This window comes from Globicephala melas, chromosome 8 (assembly GCF_963455315.2).
Source record: "Globicephala melas chromosome 8, mGloMel1.2, whole genome shotgun sequence".
Taxonomy (NCBI): domain Eukaryota; kingdom Metazoa; phylum Chordata; class Mammalia; order Artiodactyla; family Delphinidae; genus Globicephala; species Globicephala melas.
Genome location: NC_083321.1, coordinates 49276118 through 49291879, shown reverse-complemented (window position 1 = coordinate 49291879; position 15762 = coordinate 49276118). Strand labels below are relative to the sequence as shown.

General features: G+C 53.6%; 1 protein-coding gene across 8 annotated transcripts; it reads left to right on the top strand.

The window, feature by feature from the left end:
• The first annotated feature begins 1382 nt into the window (after window positions 1-1382).
• Window positions 1383-15232, top strand: PGAP2 (post-GPI attachment to proteins 2). Of its 8 annotated transcripts, none has more exons than XM_030831173.2 (7): window positions 1383-1401; window positions 4372-4547; window positions 8941-9122; window positions 12779-13031; window positions 13178-13284; window positions 13901-14009; window positions 14223-15232. In XM_030831173.2, the coding sequence occupies exons 2-7, from the start codon at window positions 4382-4384 to the stop codon at window positions 14351-14353; spliced, it is 948 nt and encodes a 315-aa protein (XP_030687033.1). In that variant the 5' UTR covers window positions 1383-1401; window positions 4372-4381; the 3' UTR covers window positions 14354-15232. The 8 variants fall into 8 exon arrangements, with proteins under 8 accessions (XP_030687033.1, XP_030687035.1, XP_030687034.1 ...); XM_030831165.3 differs by lacking the exons at window positions 1383-1401; window positions 8941-9122 and adding an exon at window positions 1416-1758 and having other exon boundaries at window positions 4372-4546; window positions 13178-13272; window positions 14223-14346; window positions 14538-15232; XM_030831164.3 differs by lacking the exons at window positions 1383-1401; window positions 8941-9122 and adding an exon at window positions 1417-1758 and having other exon boundaries at window positions 4372-4546; window positions 14223-14346; window positions 14538-15232.
• Window positions 15233-15762: the final 530 nt, after the last annotated feature.

Here is a 15762-nt window from a genome sequence, read left to right as displayed (position 1 = left end):
GCCAGTTAGAGCACCTCAAGTTTCAGGCACTGGGGGGTAGTCTAGAGGCAGGGAGAAGAGACCCAGCCTCAGGGAATGGTACTTAGAGCCAAAGGAACAGACAAGGGGTTAAGACCGGCAACAGGGGCCAGGAGCAGGCATGTGTGGGTTGGAGCTAGACAAAGAGCATCACGTGAAGCCCCAAGGAAGAAAACCTAAATCCAGTTATCAAAACTAAATGGGAGTGGTTCTTTCAGTAACAATTAGTTTTACTAATTGTTCATTTGCCCTGGGACTTTAAAGGCCGGGGTGGGGTGGGGTGGGGTGGCAGAATTCAAGTCAAGAAAACTATTTTTTTTAGAATAAGACACCTTCCCTGTAGACTTGGACCCCCAGGAGTGAGCACGATATCTCTTGGTCCCCCACCATTGCCCAACCCAGGGCCTGTCACAGAGGGGGCCTAGGCTGAGTAAATGAACAAGAGTGGATGCATGCAAAAGGGTTCTGGCAAGTTAATCAAATTTGGGCCTTTGTTTCCCCGAATTAACAGTATATAGTGATTAAGGGAATGACCTCAGGTGCCAGACTCGAATCCTGGCTTCTGACACTTACTAGCTGTGTGAGTAGGTAACTCATCTTCTCTGTTTTCCATTGGTGAAATGGAGATATTAATAGTATCTACCTCATAGGGCTTTTATCAGGATTAAATGGGATAACATAAAAAAGTAGAAAAGTGCCTGGGACACCGGGGGTGCTCAAAATGTGCTAATTATTACTGTGGGGATTTAAACGGGAAAAATGTGATGGTAACGGTGTCTAGGTCAGATGTCCTCCACCTGCTGCAGGTGCTCTGACAATCCCACATTGTAACTGTAGGAGGGATTACTGGTCCCTTCATTCTTTTTCCCCGTTGAGGTAGGATGGTCTTTACAAAGGTAGCCAAGAGTCCCCCTCAGATTCCTTTAGGGGGTCAGTCAGGGTGGGGAAGAAACCCTGGCTGGGGGCTGGTTTCTGGGGATCAGCCCTCTCATGGTGAAGAGGGACCAGGACTAGGGTGGGGTTGGGGGGCAGGAGATCCGCTCTCTGCATTTCGACCGGCGGGACAGGGCGCCCTCTCCTGATCAAAGGTGGGAATAGCTGTGGCCCAGAGTTTCTCCGGTGGGCCCCACGGGATCTCGTTCCCTGTGAGGCACTCTTCCCTTTGCTGAAATGCCCCGATTGGGCTCTGGGGAGCAAAGTTTGGGGAAGGGGCGCCGAGGCTGGGGCCAAACTGGTTTAATGTTTAAGAAGTGCGAAACTGGATAATTTCGTCTAGGTTGGGGTGGGAGGTGGGTAGAGACTGGGGTCAAGAAATGAGAGAATTCGAGGTCCTGTTGAATTAATTTTATGTTCTTTCAACAGGTGATGGAACGCAGCCGAGAGGTAAGTGACAAGGTGGCTGATCCAACGTGTCAGACCCAGGTGTCCAGTGCTCTTCCGGCTGCCCCCATGCAGCTGAAATTAGTGGAGCTGACCAGTGCTGGATCGGCATGGCATGAGGGGACGCCAGATTAAGGGGGACAGCCCGGGGTCCCGGGCCGCAGAAGCGGGGAGGGGCCAGCAGAGGATCTGGGTGCTGTTTCCTTCCCAAGTTCCGCCCCAAGCGCGCCGGCCCCGCCCCCGCCGTTCCCGCTCCGACCCGCCCCCCACCGCTCGCCCCCCAGGCCCGGCCTGGGCTTCCCCCGGGTGCTCCCTGCTCTCGGACTGCGCCGGCGCGGCCTCCTCGCCGCCACGGCCTGGGTGAGTATGGAGATGGGTGTGCTGGACTGCCGGGCAGCCCCACTTGGGGGAGCTCGGCCACGCGGTCTGGCCTCCGCGGGGCCCGGCCCCGGGCTGTGGGGATCCTGGTGTCTGTCCAGGACCTGCTGCTGTGCCCGCTGGGGTAGCTGACCCCTTTCCCCTCTGCTCCCTGACAGGGGCCCGATGTTCCAGAGTGAGCTCTCCCTTCTTCACCCCGCCGGCACTCCTAGTCCAGATTCTTCCTTAGGTGCCCCAGGAGAGAGGTGCCGGGGACCTGCAACCCTTTAGATTAGTTTCAAATCCCAACTCTGCCAGCTATTAGCCTGTGACCTTGAGCAAATGTTAACCTCCCTGAGCCTCACTTGCCTCTTCTGTAAAATGGAAATATACAGGCTATAGCTAGCGCCTACCTCATAGAGTTGTAGTGAGAATTAAAAGAAACAATGTATATCTAGTGCTAAGCAGGGTGCCTAGTACTCAGAAGGCACCCAGTAGGTGTGGATTTGGACTGGAGGCTGAGAAGATCTTTGAGGATCTTTGGAAATAAGGTAGGGATACTCCTAAGAAAGCAGTTTTCAGTTAAGTGGTACCTGTGTGGAAGTTAGAGTTGACTGGGGCTGGACAGCTGCCCTTCAGGTAGTGAGCTCCCTGTCCTGAAGCCTGGGAGAGTAGAATGACCTAGTTGGTATGGCCTTATTAGTTATCCAAACCACAAGATCCCCATGTTGTACAACTGTGAAAACAGGCCCAGAGTGGTTAGGTGACTTGCCCAAGGTCACACAGCTAAAAGGGAGGTTAGGCATACCTCCAACAAGTGGAACAGACTGTTCCTCAAACCTTATCAACCCCTGCCTTGGGCACTGCCTAGTCATTCCCTGAGGATCTGGTCTTTGGTTTGGGGGTCCCAGTGATTCCTGAGGGATCCAGAGCAGCTGGCTTCAGGAAGGGATGTTGGAAGGGGGGACTAGTACCATGGCAACCACAGAATCTGGGTTTGGGCTGGGTGGGGAAGGTCTTTGGGGATGATCCAAGGACTGTAGGAATGTGCTTGATTTGGGAGGGCCACCAGAGCCACTTCCACCGCTCCTGGGAAACCCCCGGCCCGCAGAAGGAGGAAGGAGGTTGAGCAGTTGGGGCAGGCTGCCTGATGGAGCCTGGCAGAGAGGTGGGTGGAGGAAGATGGTTGAGAGGCATATCCACCTGGCTTGTTCCAGATGCCATGAGGCCAGCCTCCTGGAGGTCAGGGTTCTTCCTGCGGGCGGGACTAGGAGAGCGTCCTGAGGGCGGGGCCAGGAAGAGCTAGGACTTGATCTCCAGGCAAGGTCCTGGAGTCCAGAAGGGCAGGTTCTTTATGTATCCAGAGCCAGCCCTAGTTTGGCAACTAGAAGCCTAAATTCTGAGGATGGCTTTCCCTCAGGTTCAGCATATGGCTTTGAGGAAAGACCTTCCTCTCTCTATGTCTTGGTTCCTCTGTCTTTAAAATGGGAACGGGGCTGACTGACTCATTTATATAAGATTTGGTTTTTTAGTTTTTTTCCTCCTATGGACAGGTACCCCTTCACTTTTCCCTCCTAACCTGACGTAACCTGACCTCTCTGCCCAGAGCTCTGGCCCAGAGAGCAAAGGGTCAAGGAAGGTGAGAGCTGCAGTTTGTGACACTGTGAGCCCCACATCTGCCCACTGCTGGCTCTTCCTTCTATTTACTATGTGACCCTGAGCAGGGTCCTGCCCCTCTCTTGGCCTCAACTTCCCCTTCTATACACTGAGGGGGTCCAGGCTAGGATTGCTGGTATATACTTGGCTAGTAGTATAGTGCATGACCTCATATCCTCATCTGAGTGGGAGAGTGCAGTGAGGAGGAGCCCAGTCCTCAGGAGCCCTTACCTAGTCTCCAGAGGGGAGCGGACAGGCCCCTGGGCACTGGGAAGCCTCCAGAAGCTGACCAGGCAGCTCTCTCTAGCAAACAGCAAGCCCAGGCTAGCACCAGGCCTGATTCTGCAAAGCCTTTCACCCTCAGAGCACGTGAGGCAGCGGGTGGGGACAGGCAGGGGGTTGAGGTTCTGCTGGCTTCCATGGAGTCCTTGCTGCTGTGGACTGCGGTGCAGGCACACAGAGCACACAGAGCTGGGAAGGGATTGAAGGTGCAGAAGCACCCCGGGCCGGTGGGTGAAGCAGTGAGAGCTGATAGGAGGCCCTGAAACATGGAGGTTCCAAGGCCTGGGGGAGGAGATGGGCCATTCTGTTCACTGGGAGGTTTTAGGATTGGTTCCTGAAACAAGAGAGACTAGTTCAACCGGCTCCTGTAGTACTAGGCCTGTCAAGCCAGGCCTAGGGATGAGAAGAAGTTTTCTCAATCTATTCCGTCTTCATCTTAGCACAGATTTGGTTCATTGTCTTTCCTCTGAAATTGAGGGTGAATGTTCTCATGGGATTCTCAGTCCATCTTCCTCATCCAGGGCAGTAGCTGTCCAAGTTTAGGGGTTAGGTGGCTTCCATCTCAGACTCTCCACCCCATAGCATAGCTAAGCTGAGGACTGAGCACAAGGGCTAACTTCACCACTGAGTCCCAGCCTCACTACCTTGGGCCCTGACAGCACACCACTCCATCCCCAGGTCTGACAAGATGTACGAGGTCCCACTGCCACTGGATCGGGATGGGACCCTGGTCCGGCTCCGCTTCACCCTGGTGGCCCTGGTCACGGTCTGCTGTCCACTTGTCGCCTTCCTCTTCTGCGTCCTCTGGTCCCTGCTCTTCCACTTCAAGGAGACTACGGCCACACACTGTGGGGTAGGGCTTGTGGAGGGGGGCACTGATACCTCATGTTCAGGCCCAATCAGATCTATTTTGGATCCTGATTCTGTTGTAACAGGATTAGCCATCAAACATACTGGGCTGCTGGGGGGATGCCTGCAAATTGAGGTCCCAAGGAATAGTCTCCCTCCACCTTCAACGGAGGTCATTGAGGGCCAGGGTCCCTGAAGTTGGGCAGCCCCAGAACCCCGAACCCAATCCTTAGTTCATAGAGGGGCAGATTCAGCAGCCCCAGTGTTTTCTGGGGGACAGAGAAAAAAACTGGGCTAGAGGGCATTTGGGGCTTTTTAGTGGGGCACTGTGGGCTGTGCCTGTCCCTACGGGAATGTGATTATGTATATGTGCATGTGTTAACTGTGAGGGACATGACTATAATGGCTTTGAGTGGGCTATGTGTGTGAGAGAGACTATATCTGTGTCTGTCTGGTTGGGGACCTGATTATGTGTGTGTACATGTGTTTTCTGGGGTAGGTCCCATGACCTCTGAGGTTCCATAGGTGGCCATACACCCTCTTGGACAGGGATATAGGGTGCTGGGCCAGGAAGGAAGTTGTGAGAGTTCTTTCTCTGTATGTTATGGGTGTAAATGGGGTGAGACCTGTGTGGACCTTTGTTATCCTGCTAGTTCATCCACTGACTCTGTATATTACCTGAATTTCAGAGGCTGAGCCTCAGTTTCCCCATGTCTGTCAGGGTTGCTAATTCCTGTCCTCCTCCTTCTCAGTGTTAGTGTAGCGCTCCAGGTGGAGGAAATAGGAAAGTGGTTTGGGAAATGTGAAAGGGGAGGAGCAGAAGGAGGAAGAGGAAAAGGAGATTGTCAAGTTGGAAGACAGAGCAGGAGAGGAAGTTAGCCAAGGGTCTCTAGGTGGGAAAGAGGCAGAGCCTGGACATGGACCCTTGAACTAGCCTCACAGAGAGCTCAGAAGGCCCCCAATCAGCTGAGCTTCCACCTTCCTATAAAGAGCATTTGCTTGAGAAAAAGGGGTACAACCAGGAGTGGGATCTGGCTGGCAAGCATGGGGGCCCACTTCTTTTGTTCATATGACTTCAAGTTTTCCCTCTTCTTGATTTGTCAGTGGGTAGATGTGGGCCTTGAGTTGTGGGCAGCCAGCCTGGTGAGACTCAGGGCTGGGAGCTATCAGAAAGAACAGGACTGGAAGAAAAGGGGGTGACCAGGTGATCAGAGGGGGAAGATCAGAAAGGATCCATCCAACAGCCTCTCCTGACCTAGTTCTCACCTTAGATAATGCATCAAATGTTCTATTACCCTGGCCAACTCCTCTTCATCCTGCAAAACCCTTCTCATATGTCTCCTCCTCCAAAAAGCTTTCTGCAGCCTCCATGGGGCAAGCTTAATCACTCCCTCCTCTGGGTGCCCATAGTTCCAGGTGTTCTCTCTGATATGGTTCTATCACATTATATTTGTGTCTCTCTTCCCTACTAGGCTGGGAGCTCCTTGAAGATGGGCACTGCATCTGAATCACAAAGTATTTGTTGAGGGACTTCCCTGGTGGTCCAGTGGTTACGACTTTGTGCTTCCACTGCTGGGGGCATGGGTTTGATCCCTGGTCGGGGAACTAAGGTCCCGCATGCCACACAGCGCGGCCAGGGAAAAAAAAAAGTATTTGTTGAATAAATGGATAGGACTCCCCCCCCCCCGACACACACACACACACACATACACACACACACACACACACGCACACACACACACACACACACACACACACACACACACACACACCAGCCCTGGGAAAAGGAAGGCAGGATATAATGCAGTCATAGTCCATACAGAGAATTATAATATTTGTATGGCATATGGAGTTAGACGGAGTAGGCTCAGCATACTTATAACCCATTCTCAACATATTAGATAGGGAGCTAAGGCATAGGTAGCTGCTGGAGGGGTACCTGGCCTCTCTGGGGCAAGACTAGGCCTAGTGACCCCAGGGGTATTTTGTCCCTACTCCCTGGGACTACTATGATGGATACACCTGGGAACTTTCCAATATACTCTGAATTTTTCACCCAGAGAATCCCAGGAATGGCCAACTGAGGAATGAAAGAAGTAGCCTTAGTCTATAATTGCCAATAGATGACATTGCCTCTGCTTGCACATCCCCAGTGATGGAGAGCTTCTTTCCTTCCCAGGCAGCTGATTCTGAGGAGACTTAGTAACTAACAATTAGCAAGCTCTTTCTTTCTTTCTTTTTTTTGCGGTACACGGGCCTCTCACTGTTGTGGCCTCTCCCGTTGCGGAGCACAGGCTCCGGATGCGCAGGCTCAGAGGCCATGGCTGACGGGCCCAGCTGCTCCGGGGCATGTGGGATCTTCCCGGACCGGGGCATGAACCCGTGTCCCCTGCATCGGCAGGCGGACTCTCAACCACTGCGCCACCAGGGAAGCCCAGCAAGCTCTTATAGTGAGCATACACCCTCTTTCTGGTGAATCTCTGTCCTGGCTCTGGCTCTGCTTTGGGACCCTTGGAGCTACTTTTTCCACCTGGCTTCCAGCCAGCCCTGCAGAGATGGGAAGGCAGTAATGGCGGGGGAGGAGGGTCCCCTGAGTTTACTTTTCTCAGGTAGCATAGCTCCAGTTCCTTCAGGCAATCCGTACAAGACATGTGCCCTGGACTTGGCCCAGTTGATCACTGTCCTCTCCTAGGCCCTGATCTGGGCATAGGACTTCATATGGCCTGGGAAGAACAGCCCAAATCAGGACTGTTCTATTCCTATTACTGGCTGTTAGACCTCTGTTAATGCAGCCTGAGCTGCCACTAGCTGTTTCTGCACAGGTACAGGCTGGACACTGATACCTCATATTCAGGCCTGTCTAGATCTGTTTTGGACTGCGAATCTACTGTTTAAGATTAGCTAGCTCTCTGATGGGGCCCAACAAACATATTCAGTCCTGCTCCAACAGAAAGGGGCTAAATCCTATTCTGCTTTCTCCCTTTCCCTTCCCAGAAACCTGCCTACATGCCTGGACCCAACCCTCAGAAAGGTCCCCACCGCCATGTCTGGCAAAGGGATCTGCTGTGGGCCAACCTTGGCCACTATCATTCTTACCTTTGCAGAGTGTTCTGGGATTTATGACATGGCCTTGTTGGTCGTGGGAAGGCTGTGTGCCCGGGGAAGGCGTGGAGATCCGGGCTCTGTGGGCGGGAGGCAGGCCCTCAGGAACTGGGGGTGGGACCCTCCAGTCTTAGAGCAGTCTCAGTCTGGCTAGAGCCCTCAACCCAAGCCCCGGATCCTTCAGCACCCAGTGTGAGTGTTGCTTAGTGCGCCTACCCCCACCCTGATTCCCTGATGCTGAGCTGGACTAGTAGACTAGGGTTCCCTTAATGGAGGGAGGTCTGAGTCCCCAGGGGAGATTTGGTCCTAGGCCTTTTAATACAAATCTGCCCTCCAGAAGGAAGCCCAGCGTGAAGGGTCATGGTGGTCGGCGCAGTGGGGGTGGGGGAGGGAGTTCTCTGCCCAGAGGGAGAAGAAGCAGAAGAAGCCCAGCTGCCTCAGTCTGGGTCTGTCCTTCCTGGGTCTGGCCCAGCACAGGAGACTCAACCTGAGTGGAGAAGGTTCCCATGACCCTCAGTTCCCGAAAATCTTGGATCGGGTGACATGGTCTTCTCAGAGAGGAAGGAGATAGAGGTCTGGGCCTCCGGAGGGACTCTGGTATCTCGGGGTCAGGGTACTGCTGGCCTGAGGCTTGGATCATTCTGAGCCTGGGGGTGGGATGGCTGGTAGCCTGTGGTCCCATTGAAATAGGTTATGGGGCCCTCCCACTGTTCCTAGTTAACTTGGGTGAAGAGCAGGAATGTGGTCAGACAGGGTCAGTGGGAAGGCTTGGGTCAGTCTGAGCCAAGGTCCTTTATCTAGGTTACTTGGCCTGAAGTAAACCTTGACTTGGAGCCTTAAGCTATCAAGTGGCAAGAGGCCTTAGTCCTAATGTTTGATCCTAGCATAGTTCTGGGCCTTGGTCTTCCCTTCTGTGCAATGGGAATAATAACCCTTCCACCTCTGATCCTTCTCCTGAGTGGGTATGAGGGTCATGGGAATGAGGTGGGCCATCAGAGCTCCCATATCCAGGCCACTGGGAGCCTCTATTCTCCATACTCTTCAAGAGGTGAACCTATAGGACCAGTGTGCCAAACGGATTCCTATGAGCTGACCCTGTCTCTCTGCTGTTCCTGCCCCATCTCCCTCTGTACCTCCTCTTCTGCACTGCTTTCCTTTTTCCTTTATGCCCTTCCTACTCTTTATACTCTGGCTCTTCCCTATACTCTGAAAAGCCAGCTCTGGAAAAGGCCCCACTTTCCTAGGCCCAGGTAACCCCACCAGGCCCCAAGTTGTGTCCCTTGCCCTGCCTGGGCACCACTCCCTACAGGATGTTCTCTGCGGCCTCCCAGCCCTTGGACCCCGATGGGACCGTGTTCCGGCTCCGCTTCACGGCCATGGTCTGGTGGGTCATCACTTTCCCCGTGTTTGGCTTCTTCTTCTGCATCATCTGGTCCCTGGTGTTCCACTTTGAGTACACAGTGGCCACTGACTGTGGGGTGAGTGCCAGGCTCCCCAGCACCTGGGTCAGGGCCAGGTCAGGAGATGGTGATAAGGGTGGAATCAGACAGTAGGAGAGAAGGTGGAGGGACAGAGAGAGGGGAGAGGGATAAAAGGATGGTGGGGGGAAAGTCAGAGCTGGGGGAAATTTGGGGAGAGAGACTCAGGGAAAGTAGAGTCACAGTCCTCCAAGAGTAGAAGAGGATTGTAGAGGGTACAAGGGAGCAGAGGGGGCCTGGGGGAAGGGAAGAGAGTGGGAATAAGCAGGAGAGATTGAGAGAGGGAGAAGGGGGCTGAAGAAAGACCAGACTGGAAAGGAAGCCAGGACTGAGGAGGTAAGATGAGGCCAGGAGCCAGGAGAAGTAACAGGTCCTTTAGCGCAGACTAGGGGCCTGACCTGAGAAGACGCCCAGCCCTGCCCTGGCTTCTTCTATCTTTGTTTCTCCTCTGGCAGTCTCAGGCCCCACAACCTATATCCACTCAGAGCTTTGCCAGCTAGAAACCTAGAAGGAGTTCCTGTCTCCAAGAGCAGTCCATCAAGCCTTTCTTGAGGGCCCAGGGGTGGAGGTTCTGTGTCAGGGGCATGGAATTGAACATGGACTTGCCCTTAGCATCTTATTCCTCCAAGAGACAGACCTAGGCACAGACAGTCACAACACTGTGAGATGAGATCCCTTCTGTGATAAAAGGGAGCACAGGGATGCGGGGCCCAGGAGAAGCACTTAAACCGGCTTGGATGTTGGAGACTTCCTTCCTGGAGGACGGGGAATTGTTGCTGTGGGGTGAAGAAGGACCTTTGTGAGTGCCAGGCGGACAGCTTTTGATTTTATCCAGCGGGCAATGGGGAGCTTTGGAAAGATTTTAAGCAGGGAAGGGACACGATCAGATTTGAGCTTTAGAAGACCATTCTGGCTCCTGAGTGGAGAACAGATTCAACGGCAGAGGGCAAGAGTAGGGTGACCAGTAAGGAAGCTAGTGCAATAGCTCATGGTACAGGGGATACCAGTGCTAAGATGGGGGACTATGAGGTTAGAGAAGAGGGGATGGAGTCCAGAGAAGAGTAGCAAGTAGGATTGACAGGAATGGGAGTTTTTGTCTAGTTGGTGGGGAGGGGAAGGGGTGGTAACGTATAAAGAAAAGTCATCCATAATTTCAGGGTACTTTTATCTGAGGCCAGAGGAATGAACCTCTAATGGTGAAACATGAGGTTCTATGATAAGGAAGTTTTTGGACCCTCTCCCTTTGTACCATGTGAATTTCTGATCTACTGCCCTGCCATAGATCCACCGAGCCATGTCTTCCAGGCCAAAGGGTTTCTATTCTTGGGGAAAGAGGTTATGTTCCCATCTCTCAGTACCCTTAGCTCTGGGCTTTTGGGGAGGTTTGTGGTGAGCTGTGTACGTGGGCTCTGATATGTCCTCATGTTGCTTGTTGTTGGTATAGTTGGTGAGTGGGGAACTTGTGTATTCGGAATGGCGGGGGTGTATATGAGTATCTGTACCTGATTAAGCGTGTGTGTGTGTGTGTGTGTGTGTGTGTGTGTGTGTGTGTGTGTGTGTGTGTGAGATGAGGGAGGCAATCCCTGCTCTTAGAATCCTGCCCCACCCTTAATTTGAGAGGAGCTTGTGAGGATGGGACAGGCAGCCACAGGGCCCTAACCCTCATCCTCCTGAGGCATCCCCCTAACTCCGTGCCATCTCTACCCTTTACCTCTTTCCCAGCATCAGTCAGGGCTCTGGGCCCTTGAATATTCTCGGCTCTCCCAGCCAAGCCTTAGATGTTGGTACTGTTCCCTTTAAAGTAGCTGAGATTGGGGCAGGAGTTTTCAAAATGAATATTCTAGAAAGTGGAGGCAACACTCCCACTAATCCTACTAGGGGACCTACCCAGAGAGGCAGAAAAGTCAAGTAAGGAGGCTTGGAGGTCTCAGAAGTGTCCAGTCAAGATATGATTCCCACCTTTCACTCATAGGTCGGCCTTGCCACGTTCAGTAGCCACATAGATCACAGCCAATTTGCAGGCTTTTCAGGAAAGTTTGTCTTCTGAAAGCCATCGCTTGTACTCACTGCGTGCCAGACACTGCAGATGCCTTGCATACATTATATTTAGTATTCACCGTCCCCTGCAAGGTAGGTGACGTCATCCCTATTTTGCCAATGAGGAAATCAAAGCTCAGAGAGGTGAAGTGACTTGCTCAAGGTCAGCCAGCTAATAAAGGCAGAGCTGGAATGTAGACCCAGGTTTGTGTGGCTCCAAAGCCTCCATGTTACCCTTCACTGATTACTCAGAGTGAATATCTGAGCCTGGTCTCAAGCTATGGTATCTCAAGCCATGGCCTCGATAGCATCACCCTCTCTCTGAGAGCTCTGCACTTAGCTTCCTCTGACAGTGCTGAGGGGAATCCATCTCTGTTTCTGTGAAGGCTTGTGAGGGCCCTGGCTCGTCCTGTCCCAGGCCCACCCCTGCCCTGTGAGCTTCCTCCATCATTGCCTGCCTTCCCAGCCACTCTGGAGACCCATTCAGCATCCCCACTGGGAGAAAGGAAGGGGTCTTCCAGAACTCCATCTCTGAAGACTTGTCCTGCCATAGTCACGGCAGGGTCATTCCCTCTCTGGGTTTCTGGGCTCTGGCACTGCTCTGGCTCTTGTTGAAGGTCTAAAAAAGTCCACGGAAAGTGTGGGCAACAGACTGGTAGATTCTGCAGTCATGGAATCTTTTAGAAATGCAGATTCTCAGATTCCAGACCTTCTGCATTCTCACACAATTCCAGGTGACTCGTATGTATATTAAAGTTTGAGACATACTGCTCTAGGCCCCTGAGTCTAAGAGAGCCTCTTCCTATTCCTGACCTTCCTGTTCCCATCGAAACTACTGTTCATCCATCCCCCATTCTCTCACCCTCCAAAATAAGCAACATCAGTCCTTGCAGCTGTGTGATACTATCTCCTTCCTCAGCTTTAAAGAATGACACTCCAGTTCCTTAAGGAATGAGGGAATTCCAGCCTTTGAGAAAGATGGATGAGAGGGATGCATAAGAACAGGGTCATTTTCTTAGACTACCCCAGGTTAGGAGCACCCATTTTCCTAAACGTGACCAGAGTGAATGTATCTTCTGGCCCAGCTTCCCTAGGATCTCACAGCACCCTCTACTACCTTGGTACCCCAGACCAGAAGAACAAGTGAAGCTGGGAGCAGTCAGGAACAGCTTAGCTGGGCAGTGAATCCAGCGCTGTGCCAAGGAAGCTCAGATGCTCTGTGACTCGTTTCTGTCCTTGGGACTGAATCTGGGTTGCTGGGCTCATGGACCCTCCCACAGGACTTTATCCAGGTCACAGCCCTGTGCTGTGGGCTCAGAGAGCATCTGAACCTGCCTATAGCTTTCCCAGCCACCTGTAGGGAGAAGGAGGCGGTCCCACTATGCCCCAGCACAAACCCCAAGCTGGCTAGGGAATGAGAACCAGGCACACTGGGGACCTGGAAGGACCTGGAAGGGGAGGTCTCCCTGGAGAGCTCTGGGGCTCTGAAGAAGGACATCCTGGAGGCAGGGGACTGGACCAGAGCCTTCTGAGTGTCAAGGTGATTCCACAGAGAGGAAGATCTCAAGGTGGGTGGGGCCGGCAGGGGGCTGGTGCCCAGATGGTTTACAACTCTCTAGGTGCCCAATTACCTGCCGTCGGTGAGCTCGGCCATCGGCGGAGAGGTGCCCCAGCGCTACGTATGGCGCTTCTGCATTGGCCTGCACTCAGCACCCCGCTTCTTGGTGGCCTTCACCTACTGGAACCACTACCTCAGCTGCGCCTCCCCGTGTCCCAGCTACCGCCAGCTTTGCCGCCTCAATTTCGGCCTCAACGTCGTGGAGAACCTTGCGCTGCTAGTGCTCACCTATGTCTCCTCTTCCGAGGACTTCAGTGGGTGCCCAGACAAGGGAAGGAGGAGCGGGGAGGGGTTCCGGGAGGGGATGTCCCTGCCCCCCACCCCCGCCCCCCGACCTTACGACGCAGGGCTCTGGGTGCTCCCTGCGGTGCATGCTCCCAGCCCTCCTCTCTCCCTCCAGCCATCCATGAAAACGCTTTCATTGTGTTCATCGCCTCATCCCTCAGTCACATGCTCCTCACCTGCATTCTCTGGCGGCTGACCAAGAAGCACACAGTAAGTCAAGAGGTACGGTCTACTCCTAGTGGGGCTGCAGGCGGCCCAGAGGAAAATCAAGGACACTCGTCCTCAGGATGCGGGTAATGGTGAGGTGGGAAATGGAGTTCTTTTGCAAACTGGGGCTGGGGCTGGGCTTGGGGACAAGTGGAGGGTGATTGATCAGAATCTGGGGCTGTGTTTGGGTAGCATGGGAAAATGGAGAATAGAAGAGGTAGTGCCTCCAAATGGGAGTAGAATGAGGGGCAGCACCCAGGCTGCAGGGGGAACACTGCGTCAGGGGTCTGTGGTCTGTAATAACTCTGGTGCCTCCCCCCGGCCCTGCCCCCCCACACCCCGTACTTTTCTTCTCCCCACAGCATCTGGAGGTGTTGGGTTGGTGGGTAACTCCAAGTAACTTTCATACTCTGTCCCCCTGAAATGGGAGGGACAGGGACCCCACTGTACCTTGGCCTCATTACACCAAATGCAGGGGTATGAAATGCCCATCATTCCTGCTGCCCCTGCCTCTGCCCCCTTCCATGACCAAAGGAGGCAAGACAACAGCCCTTAGGAGTTGGGGCCAAGAGGGGAGGCTGTCCGCACATATCTAACAAGCTGCAGAGTGATCAGACAGCCCATCCCCTAGGAGCGCAAGTCCTACAACTGGAAACAGCGGCTCTTCATCATCAACTTCGTCTCCTTCTTCACGGCGCTGGCTGCGTACTTTCGGCACAACATGTATTGTGAGGCTGGAGGTGAGGCCAGGCGAGGATCCACAGGTGGTCACAGTGGCTAAGGGACAGTTGGGATGTTTTCTGTAATGTGCAGTATGGCAGTGGCAGTGGTCTTGGGGACTGCCTGCCATTGTGTTCTTTGCGTAGTGATGCAGTGGTGGTGATCTATCAAGAGGCCCCTGGGGGGTAGGGAAGGAGGCTTATCACGCCCTGTTCCTTGTGTCCTTCCCACAGTATACACCATTTTTGCCATCCTGGAGTATACTGTTGTCCTAACCAACATGGCGTTCCACATGACGGCCTGGTGGGACTTCGGGAACAAGGAGCTGCTCATTACCTCCCAGCCTGAGGAAAAACGGTTCTAAACCCTTCTCTCCTGCTGGCGAGGAGGCCCACTGCCCAGAGAAACTAGGACAGGATACCACTCTGGCCTTCCCTCACCCCCTGCGTCCTCTCTGAGCCCTACTGAAGCTGGGGTAGAGGGGAAGAAGGGAAGAAAGGCACAGGACAAGGCTTTCCCCGGCCCTACTGGCTTCTCCTTTCCCCCAGCCCACGTGAAGGCACAGGCTTCTTCAAGCAGCATCACCCGTACCTGAGAAGCCCCAAGAAGCTGAGCTGGCAGGAGAGCTCCACCATCTGGTGCTAAAAGAAGTCCTGAGGTTCATAACCACCATCTGGTTCTTGGCCTTTACATAGCCACCTCTCGCTGAGGTCAGGGGCCACTGAGCAGTGGCTGCTACCAGAAAACCGCAGCCATTTCTCCCCATGGGGTCATTCACTTGACCCATGCGTCTAATGATCTACTCTGCACATTCAGGCTTGTGACCACATTCCCCTGCTGAGTATGCCCAGGTGTCCCAGACCTGACTTCCCCTCTGATATGGTGTATGCCCTTCCCTATCTGAGCCTCCTCGTGTCCGTGTGGATGATGGGGGTGAGGGGTGGGAGGCTATATGGTTTCCGAGGGCTCTGCCAGTCTGTGCTTCTCCCTGTGGAGGTGGTGTTCTCTACCCAAAGGATACAGAAAAAGCACTGGCACAGCATGTATTTCCCTTCCCTTCTGGAATCTCTGGTTTACAGACTCTTCCTCCTTGGCAAAAGGTGCCAGGTAGAGGGGACAGAGGCACAGATTCCTACCCCAAAACGGGCTCTCTGGTGTCCCCCCCATCCTCCCTACTGCCTTAGGCCCTGTGCTCTTTTGGTTGTACATTTTATTTCAAAGGAAAATAAATTTTTTTTTTTTGCCAACAGTCTGGGCTAGGCTTGCTTGTTCGGGGGCTTGTCTCTTTAATGGAACTGAGGGGAGGGACAGGCTCCAGGATGGAGGGAATAAGTCCATGGTAGGGTATGATTCCATGTGGCGTTCCCCCACCCCACCCCCTTAGGCCTGGAGTCTCCCAAGGCTGGTCCAAGCCTTGATTTGATGAGCAGGAGTGACTGAGCTATCCCTGTGATGACTCCAAGTCTGGAAGCTGGGCTACCTGGGAGAGTCTTGGGTTGAGGCGATGGCCTGAGTTCCAGCCCCAACTCTGACAGTAAAGATTTGTCCCCTTGAGGGTATAAGGGGACAGCTCTCAGATGCACGACTGTGAGAGCACCCACCTGCAGGCTGATGGCTCTCAACCTCTCCCTTTCTGAGTCCTAGATCAGGAGTTTTTCCTCATGCTTTGCATCCCAGTCTACTACAGAATATGTGGCTGGGCCCCAGAACAAGACTGGCCCCTCCAAGGGAGCCCAGAGCTTTGTTAGGGAAATTGGGGGGTGGGGGGACCAC

Bases quoted from the DNA above. Each gene is read 5' to 3' on its own strand.
- PGAP2 (XM_030831164.3), top strand. From the start codon at position 1,514: ATGAGGGGACGCCAGATTAAGGGGGACAGCCCGGGGTCCCGGGCCGCA. The intron at 1,759-4,371 runs GTGAGTATGGAG...CTCCATCCCCAG, and splicing joins TCCTCGCCGCCACGGCCTGG to GTCTGACAAGATGTACGAGG. The intron at 13,285-13,900 runs GTACGGTCTACT...CCCATCCCCTAG, and splicing joins AGCACACAGTAAGTCAAGAG to GAGCGCAAGTCCTACAACTG.